The sequence below is a fragment of the Nicotiana tabacum genome, chromosome 14 (assembly GCF_000715075.1).
Source record: "Nicotiana tabacum cultivar K326 chromosome 14, ASM71507v2, whole genome shotgun sequence".
Taxonomy (NCBI): domain Eukaryota; kingdom Viridiplantae; phylum Streptophyta; class Magnoliopsida; order Solanales; family Solanaceae; genus Nicotiana; species Nicotiana tabacum.
This window is the reverse complement of record NC_134093.1, coordinates 8,988,759-8,998,840: the sequence shown is the minus strand read 5'-3', so window position 1 is coordinate 8,998,840 and position 10,082 is coordinate 8,988,759. Positions and strand designations below refer to the sequence as shown.

At 32.0% G+C, this 10,082-nt stretch overlaps 1 protein-coding gene across 1 annotated transcript; it reads left to right on the top strand.

The window, feature by feature from the left end:
* Positions 1-1,533: 1,533 nt before the first annotated feature.
* On the top strand, positions 1,534-7,607 carry LOC107763212 (ER lumen protein-retaining receptor). Its single transcript, XM_016581680.2, has 6 exons — positions 1,534-1,818; positions 4,552-4,817; positions 4,959-5,074; positions 6,832-6,905; positions 7,096-7,159; positions 7,246-7,607. The coding sequence occupies exons 1-6, from the start codon at positions 1,728-1,730 to the stop codon at positions 7,280-7,282; spliced, it is 648 nt and encodes a 215-aa protein (XP_016437166.1). The 5' UTR covers positions 1,534-1,727; the 3' UTR covers positions 7,283-7,607.
* Positions 7,608-10,082: the final 2,475 nt, after the last annotated feature.

Genomic DNA, 10,082 nt, shown 5'->3' with positions numbered 1-10,082 from the left:
AATGGACATATCTAGTAGTTTCCGATTATTAATCTCGGAATAAAAATTTTCACAAACAAGAAAATCTCACAATAAAATTCTATTTGGTACGCTGAGTTGTTTGCTTTTCCCCTTTTCACAAAGAATATTCAAAGTACTCAGGGAATATCTCTAGTCTCTAGATGGCAAATGTCAGATTAGAAATTAATTTACTATGAATTTAATTTTTTGAAGCAATTAGTAAACTAATCAATGTGCTTATGGCCTCTAGATTGGATCTGAAGGTTTTAGCATTTGAATTTTTTTTGAAGCAATTAATACTCAAGCTAATTAATGCTTTGGTTTCTATGGTCTTTTATAGTGAGGTGTTAAGTTCCAATTTATTATGTACCCATAGATTCCATAGATTGAGATGTCTAAGATTGAAATTCTGTAGAGAACACTTTCCCCTTTAATGGATTTAGCAATACGAATTTAAATTTGACGAGCTATAATAAAATTATAGAATAGCGGATGAGAAACCAAAAAAAATATGTCAAGCATACTACTATTACCAATGTCATACTTCGTTGCTGTTCTTCCTATGTGTATCGCAAACGTATGAAACGTAGACAAATTAGGAACTATTTTGTTTAAATATATGAATAAATATGTGCAAGGAGACTTGTTATAGTATAGTTTGATATAAAATACTACCCTTTCTAACCACACAATAAAAATATAATGAATACGACATATAATTAATCACATTGATGATATGGTAGGATATATGGAATACTTTCATCTTTAATCAAGGGCTCTAAAAACGGAAAAGCTCCACATATGGAATATTTAGTGGACATAATAACGGTAAAATTTCGGAAAAAGGTAATTTTTTTAAAAGTGAAAATAGTAACTGAAATTAGAGTTGTGTTTGGATATGAATTTGAATTTTTGTGAGTGATTTGGAGTGAAAATTATGAAAAATAACTTTTTGTAGTTTTTCAAATTTCAGAAAGTTCCAAATTGAACTTCAAGTAAAATTTGAAATGTTCATGGACAAACATTGATTCCGAAAAAAGTAAAAAATAAATATTTATCTGGCCAAACGGGATAAGCTATACATGATATAAATTTGAATTAGTCGGACCATTAAGATGGTGGTTGGATTTACTAATTTGAAGTATTTATTGGCTTTTAAATACTTTTGTAGTTTTTGTGGTGTTTGACAATGATAAAAAATACTTAAAAGTACGACAAACAAATACAAAAATAAGCCAAGAGCCAAAAGTTGAGTATTACCAACTTATGACTTTTGACTTGTAGTTTATAAGCTACTTTTTAAAAGCTAATCCAAACGCTCTCTATAAATGCTAAAGTAAACTAACTTCCAAATAAAAAGAATGTGAAATTCACTAAACATGCAATTTTTTTTATTAATTTTAATTTTAATTACTCCTCAAGCGTGCCATATAAATTCGGAGTACTATTAATCAACACTTTTAACACGCTTGAAGCTAAATTTTGATTGGATAAGACACGTACATAGGTGGTTGCAAACACCACTTCCCTCTTTAGCCTAACGCCGTGAAACCCGTTTTCTTACCGTTACCCAACCAAAAATCCTTCTTTTTGGCCCGTAAAATTTTCAAGAACAAAAAACTGGTGGCAGTGTGTGTGTGTAAATCGGACAAGATCTGTTACTTTCTCAGTAGATCTGTTTTTGGGGTTTGTGAAAATTTTGTTGGTGGGTTTGGATATAACCAAAGATGAATATATTCAGGCTTGCTGGGGACATGACCCATTTGGCTAGTGTTCTTGTTTTGCTCCTCAAGATCCATACTATTAAATCTTGTGCTGGTATTTTTTTTATTTTCCAAACATTTTCTCCATTATTTTAGCAAATTTATGTGGATTGTTACATTTTATTTTTTGTGTTTTGTATAGGGTAATATTTGTGCTATAGTTACATTTTTATTTTTTGGCTGTCATCAATGTGCACCCTTTTCTGCATTTTTAGTATTTAGAAATTAAAATTAATGTATATTGTTACATTTTATGTGTTTTTTGGCTGTCATTCGATGTGTATCCTTTTGTCCATTTTTCAGCTATAGGTATATATTGATGTGTACAGTTATAGTTATTTATTATGATGGGATAATGCTTATATTGGTATTTTCCTTTTTTTTTTTTTCCCTTGTTTTTCAATTGGATTTATAAATGCATTTTATTGGAATGTCTTGTTTGTGGTCTTGCCATTTTATTGGAAGGAATTTCTTTTTGTGCTGATGAGGTGAATGGATTGGTATTTCCTGTTGTTGAAATTGGGTTTTATTGGAAATATGGTGATTCTTGATTGAAGATGATGGCTTTTGCTTTTTGAGGTTAAGGGATGTCATTTTGCTTTAGTTTTGATTCGGATAGACGTTGAGGAAATCCGTTTCTGCCTGCTAAGTTTTCATTTTAAAGTGTTATTCAGCTGCTCTCTTACTTCTTGTAGGAAAATTGTCTTCATAAATAGAACTTTGAATAAAAATGTTGGATTTTTTAAATTAGAGATTCAGTTTTGCACAGAAATGTTGCCCCAATGGCTTTGGTCTAGTGGTAACAGCGTAGTGCGTGATGTGTAGGTTAGGCACACATCATGAGCTCGAACCTTTCCGCGGACAACAACTCGGTATTTAAGTGGAGAAGAGTAGAGGGTGGGCCTATTATCCATCGTGTTTCGAGCGTGCCCCACAGGCACACAGAAATGTTGTACTTTGAAATTGAGGATGATTGCTTTTGGTTATGTTGGTTGAGGGATGTTATTGTGCTTTAATTATAAATCTGGGCAGACTTTATTTGAGGCAATCTGTTTGTGCCGGCTGGTTTTCATAATTTGTTTTATTCTCGAAATTTTAACTTGTGTTTTGACTTGTTATGTAAAATTTTGCGCTAGATACTGTTATTTTATGTAAAAGTGGCCCAAAAATGGGAGAAAGTATCAAAGATCTAACCACTTTCAATAGAAGAACGCGATGAATAACATGTTCGGCGAACAGAAATGTCACATTTCCGCTGCTTTAATTAGCTCTCATTTGGGCGAAAAGCTCCTATATTGCAGAAAGCAGAGTCTAATGCTTCATTAGATAATGGTGTGATATTTGTTAGAAAATAAATGAGAAGTGTGTAGAGTAAAACGAAATTATAACACCTGAGAGGTCCTTTTCTTTTAGATTGTTTGAGAGCAAATAATTAGAGAAGAGTAGTTTAGTAAGTTAAAATCACTAGTATGCTTTTCGGAGAGGAATAAATATCATGACAAACAGGGAGAAAATTGTTTGAGAGAAACATGATCTTAAATGTTTTTTGGTTAACGTTTTTAGTGGAACGATATTATCCTCAGAAGGTTAAGTAAATTTGCGTCTGAAGGTTCCTTCGCAAGGTTTAAATCTCAAACAAGGATATGGGATACTTAAGGAAAAGTAGGTGGTGGGCTGTGGAAGCCTTCATTTTAAGGGTCTGTGCTTCTTTGGTTTTCTTTTAGATAAGGGGAAAAATCTCCTTTTGTCGGACATCCAATAAAATTGGAATGGTACAGAAAGGAAAAAACCTGTCATGTTGTATGCCTGTGTGCCTGTTGTTTGAGTTATATTATTTCATTTACTTTAAATTTAATTTTGATATGCTAGAAAACTTTTTCGGGACTGTATTTTATTACTAGAGCAATCTGTCCTAGAATTGTGTATTTCGAGGAGAAGAAATGCTTGTCAACCTGAAAGGAACTTTTATATGGAGCCTTAATCACCCATAAAAAAAACAAGCAGAACAAAAAAGAATCTGAAAGTCCAGGTGCAACAATGGAGTATTGAGGTTGAGAAGATATCTCAGTAAGGATTTAGTTGCTTTTGTGTGTACTAGTATTATAGAAATAATAGGTCGAAGAAGCAGAATGATGTAGCGGTTATAATGGATATGCCATATGTGTGTCGTGCCTGGGACTTCACATCTGCATATGTTTAATTTCCTACTAGCACATTGAAATGGATGCCTATTCTATCAATTATTTGATGTGACTACGCGTACTAAGATAAAGGAAAAGCAGGCTAGGTTTGTTAATGTTTCAGTGAAAGTTAAAGTGAACAAGCTGGAATGTTAGTTTCAAAGTGCTTAAGTCATCCAAATAATCTTGTTTTCATTAAACCCACTGACACTTAAGCAGTGGATCAAGGCATGTGAATCGAAAATTTGGCCCTTTTGATTGCCCTTAAGCAGGATACAATACGAACACTGGCCTAGAGGGGTTTTACCTGGACTGTTGGAACTGTTGATGCATTCTGCATTATGCTGGTCGAGATTTATCCCTTAAAGAATCTGCCAAGCTACAAAAGCATTCTTTTTATCTATACCAAGCAGATTGGTTGCAGTAGAAGAATGTAGATGGTACAGTAGCACATGTAATTTGTTCATTCATAGTTTTTATAGTTGTCGAATGTTTGTATACGCATAATTGTTATTGCTTGATGAAATTGTTAATTTGGCCTATGACCGTATAAAGCTACATCTAGTGACTAGACTGTGTTAACTAATGGTAGAGTTATTTATTCACAGGTATTTCTCTGAAGACTCAAGAGCTATATGCTCTCGTCTTTGTTACTCGCTACTTGGACATATTTACAGACTTTATTTCACTATACAATACTACAATGAAGTTGGTTTTCTTGGGAAGCTCTTTATCAATTGTGTGGTACATGAGGCATCACAAAATTGTCCGCAGATCTTATGACAAAGACCAGGATACGTTTCGTCACATTTTCCTTGTGCTTCCTTGCCTGGTATTGGCTCTTGTTATACATGAGAAGTTTACCTTCAAAGAGGTATTGATGCACTCTCTATAGCTCATTGGAATTAAATCTTTGTTGTAGCATTTCATATTATTATGTCACTTGGATGTGCTTCCACTTTCTCGTTAATTGGTATATTCATTATCAAGGACATGTGGTTGCATTTTTGACCAGGTAATGTGGACCTTTTCAATATTCTTGGAAGCTGTTGCCATCCTTCCTCAGCTGGTCTTGTTGCAAAGAACGAGAAATATAGACAACTTGACTGGACAATACATTTTACTCTTGGGGTGATGTATCTTTCCTTTCTTACCTTTTGCAAGAGTTGGTTATGCTCACATCTCAATCTCTTTACTTTTTTCTTCTTCTTTATGTTGTTTACTAAGGGCTTTTATCTCGGTTTTTTTTTTGTTTGTTTGTTAAAATGAAAATCTCAGTTTCTATTTATCCACTTGTAGATGCTATTTATTCTTAAGGCGATTGGATATTAATGTGAACAAGCGTGATAAGCTATCCTTGGATCCATAATTGTAGTCTTCCTTTTCTTTGAAATCCTTTTTGAATAACTGTCTTTGTACATGGAGAGACACATCTCTTTCTCTCTCTCTCTCTCTCTCTCTCTCTCTCTCTCTCTCTCTCTCTCTCTCTCTCTCTCTCTCTCTTTCTCTCTGTTGATTGGTTAGAAAGTTAAATGAACTTCAAATAACAGGCTCTCGGTGTTTGTTTTTCTATCTATTTTATAGAAGAAATTACGATAAGTGGGCAAAAGGTTTAGACTACGTCTTAAAATATAGGAATGACTGAATGAGAAGAGCATATAGTTAAGGGCATTGACAAATGGTCATTAGAGAAGTGAACCAGTTATCTACTGATATAATAGCATGGGCTAAAGTAATTTCCCGGGTAATCTTTTGTTGACAATGTGGACCTGGATAGAGGGAAAGGATACCAAGGATTCATTATTGCCAATCCCAACTAATTTAGGAATGAGGTGTAGTTGATTGAATGATTAGTTGGGATTGGCTAAAGTCAGCCTGCTGGAGTGTAACACATTGATTCTCTAGAGGTTGAGAAGTCTGAACTAGTTTCAATTGGCTGACAAGGTCATTTAATGTTACAAGATAATTTATTGATACTATTATTATTTCTGTATGATCTGATCGTAGATTACCTTGCCCAACTAGCAATTTTCAACCTGTCTCATAGTCATCAAACCTGCAGCACCAAATTCCTCTCCGCCCTCTGCTCGGAAACACAATTTTCAAGCCCACAGCCAGTTGAGCAAAAAACAATCCACCCCCGTCTTTCTCTCAAAACTATGGTTTTTTAATTCTTTTATCTTATTTCCAGTTAAAATCCTTTTCTGGAAGAATTATGTTGAGTCACTCCAAGAGTAGAATCAGCAGCTCATCTCACGTTTTAGGAACTAAAAGAGGAATCACACGTAGACGGACCTGAGCACTCTCCTGCTCTACGAAAGATAGTGATGTCAGATAGTTCTTTCTTGCTTTCCTTCTTTCTTTCTTTCTATTTCAAAGCTTGTGCTTTGGTTCAGATCACTGCTTACTTACTTGACTTGCCGCCTCGTTTTCTTCTTCAGTAGTTGGATCCATGCCATCCCTGTATCATTATCTTCGTTCAGACCCTGGAACAATTCTTCTTGCTGTAGCACATGACCTGTTAAGGGTTAAATACATAATTAAGCTATTATATAAGATGGTCACATAATTCATCAGGTATTAAATTGACAGATTTCCTTCATTAAAGAGTCTCTGGCTCTCTGCCTCATCATAAAAGAAGCCACGTGCTTGGCCGATGTAACAAATATTTTGCCTAGATGTGATGGTTACAGACCAACAGGATATGTAACAATGGTTTGTGCTATTACAAACCAATAGGTGCTCTTGGATTAAGAGTGTCCTGGAAAAGTTTGGAGACATGGGATTAGCAATCATTCTTTGATCTCGCTCTTCATGGTGTTCATTTATGTGACGATGGAAGTCCTGACAAATTTGCCTGACTTGTTTTCTTGATTCTTGTTTTGCAGTGCGTATCGGTCACTTTACATCTTGAACTGGGTATATCGCTACTTCACAGAACCACACTTTGTACATTGGATAAGTGCGAATCACCACCTACCTCTTCTCAATTCTTTGTTTGTTCGTTTATTCTTTGCTTAGATACAATGCCTGTGTTTGTAGATCTAACTAGCATTTTACCTCCAGACAGACATCTTCTTTAAGGCTCCTGTTTCATGTGTTTTGTTATGAAATGACAACTTTCTGCGCTTCATTGGTCTTTGTTATTGCAGCTTGGATTGCAGGCCTCGTGCAGACAGCGCTTTACGCTGATTTCTTCTATTACTACTTCCAAAGGTAAAAATATTAGCATTTCCATGTAAAACCGCATACAGGCTACATTCTTGTAACGTTATAACCTCATTGGTAATAATCGGTTGCAGCTGGAAGAATAACACCAAACTCGAACTTCCTGCCTGAGCTCGCCTCATATCGAAGAAAACAGGAGCAGGTCGGAAACTTTGAAGATGATCCAATGAACATCTGGATGTTTAATGAGCTAAAAACATCCTTATTTTGTTGGCTAATTAGGTCAGAGTAAGATACCAGATACATATATCATAATTTTTAGAATCTGCTTTTATCAAGAAACATGTTTTTGCTAGTAAGTTGTTGAAGTATATTCTTTATGTAACAGGAAAACTTTGTGACTTCATTTTTGTTGTACTAGAAATTGTTTCTTGGACTTTATTTATGCTTGGGGAAGCATTCTTATCAGTTCAAGAAAAAGAGAAAATTATCACAACTTCTATCCCTCACCAGTTTATAAAAAATATATATATTTTTTTCGTTTCATTGGCAAACAACTTTTGAGTCCAATTGATAACCACCTACATATTAGAGGTGAATTCAAAATTTAAATTTAATAATTTTTACTTTTAATATTTGTTTAAATTATGCATTCAGATTTAATTTTAATTGAGTTTTTAATACGTCTTTATATATATATATATATATATATATATATATATATATATATATATATATATATATATATATATATATATAGAGAGAGCAAAAGTTATGAATTTAAATGAATCGTCGTTCGTTCATTCTCACAGTAGAGTAGTCTTATTAACCTGTTTGGCCAAGCTTCTTTCAAGGCTAAAAGTGTTTTTCTTAACTTGGTGTTTGGCCAAGTTTTTTGGTGGAAAAAGTACTTTTGAGATGCAAAAAAAGTAATTTCTCACCAAAAGCAGAAGTAATTTTGAATTTTCTTCCAACCAAAAATACCCTTAGCAAAATATTGTATATATCAAATTAATTTTACTTAGTTTAAACTATTAAGTAATATATAATGAATTTTGGGATGAATTTTCATATTTGTTGACTAATTTTTTTGATATATTTAAATCATCTCGAAAGATAAAGTACTTTTCAATTTTATTTTTATATTTACTTACTTAAATAAAAAATTAGGTATTGTTTTTAATAATAAATATTTATAATTATTTATATATTTATATAATATTAACTATTAAGTACATCTCTTTATGTCCCTCTTTATGTCCTTACTCGTAATTTGATATTTAAAAGTACTTTTTGAAAAGCTTGTCAAATATAAATTATTGCTCAAAAATGCTTTTTAAGTTGATTAGTCAAATAAAAGCTATTTTTCTCCAAAAATATTTTTTTGAAAAGTACTTTCAAAATAAGTTGATTTTCCAAATATGTTATTAATCAGGAGGAGAGAAAGTACTAGTCCCTCCGTTCCGTTCACTTTTACTTAGCAGGTATACTAAAAATAGATTTTTATTTTTACTTGTCACTTTACTCATATCAAGAGAAGATAATTTTTTTTTCCTGTTATACCCACAATATTTATTACTCATTTCAAATCATTTTCTCAAATTCAATAAAATATGCATCAATTAATATGAGTATCGTGATAAATTATGCATTTAATTTATTATTTCTTAAGGGGCCTGAAAACTTAAAACGTGCCAAGTAAAAGTGAACGGAGTAAATAATTGATATTTGGTTGGAGAAAGGAGTGACGGGACACTCTACATATATATTACTATTCCATAGGAGATCCTTTGATTACATTCCAATCCAATGGCTTCTTCCTACATTTCAAATCCTTACAAATTGATATTTGACTGTTTGTCTTTTAGTTTTTATAAGAACAATTGTAAATTTGATTTAATTTTTTAAAATAATTTTATTAATAGTGTTCTTAAAATATGTAAAGGTTAGGCGGAGAGATTGTAGAAAATAATATGGTGTAAATAAGAAAAAAAATACAAGCTATTTCCATTTATAAGTAGTTTATTACAAAAATTGGCCAATTTATAAAATATTACTAATATTGGACAATTAGCTATTTGTAGCAAAAACAAAAGTCAAAATTTTGCTTTGTTTTGAGTGAGTGTTAATAGAATTGATTGGATACATCTTAAGGAGTTTGAATCTCAGTTTTGGGATAATTTGGTGGAGTTTTGAGGTGGTTTGAATTGAAAATTCGAAGTAGAAGATGAACATGAAAAAATGATATATGTATCACACCGTGTATCAGAGATATATCATATTTGTATCAAATATATATCACGTGTATATCCATGTATACCTTGCGTGTGAGATACATGTTTGATATATGTGTCGCAGAAGAATTTTTTTAACTACGAATTTTGATACTAGTTCAGTCCAAATCACCTCCAATCTTCCTCAAATTTTGTATATTGATTCATCTATATGTTTTCAATGAATCTCAACCATACCCATTGAAAAAAGTTTTTGTATATATATATATATATATATATATATATATATATATATATATATATATATATATATATATATATATATATATATATATATATATATATATATATATATATATATATATATATATATATATATATATATATATATATATATATATATATATATATATATATATATATATATATATATATATATATATATATAATCATGCTTAAAAATATGGAAGGAGATCTTTGTGTGTGATTCTTGGAGAGAAAGAATCTAATTTATTTGAATTTTCAGTTTTTATATGTGTTTGACTAGTTTTGGTAAGTCTATATATGATTAGTGGCTAGAGGTTGGTAAGTTGGGATTTTTTGGGATATTTATGTAAGATCCCATAAGAAAATGATGTATACACTAGGAGTACAAACATAAAGAAGATGGGAAAAATAAGCATCACTGGGTAGCATGGAATAAATTATGTCACCCTACAGGGGAAGGAGGAATTGGA

Coding starts and splice junctions, on each gene's coding strand:
- LOC107763212 (XM_016581680.2), top strand. CDS start 1,728: ATGAATATATTCAGGCTTGCTGGGGACATGACCCATTTGGCTAGTGTT. Junction 1,819..4,551: donor TACTATTAAATCTTGTGCTG/GTATTTTTTTTA, acceptor ATTTATTCACAG/GTATTTCTCTGAAGACTCAA. Junction 4,818..4,958: donor AGAAGTTTACCTTCAAAGAG/GTATTGATGCAC, acceptor ATTTTTGACCAG/GTAATGTGGACCTTTTCAAT.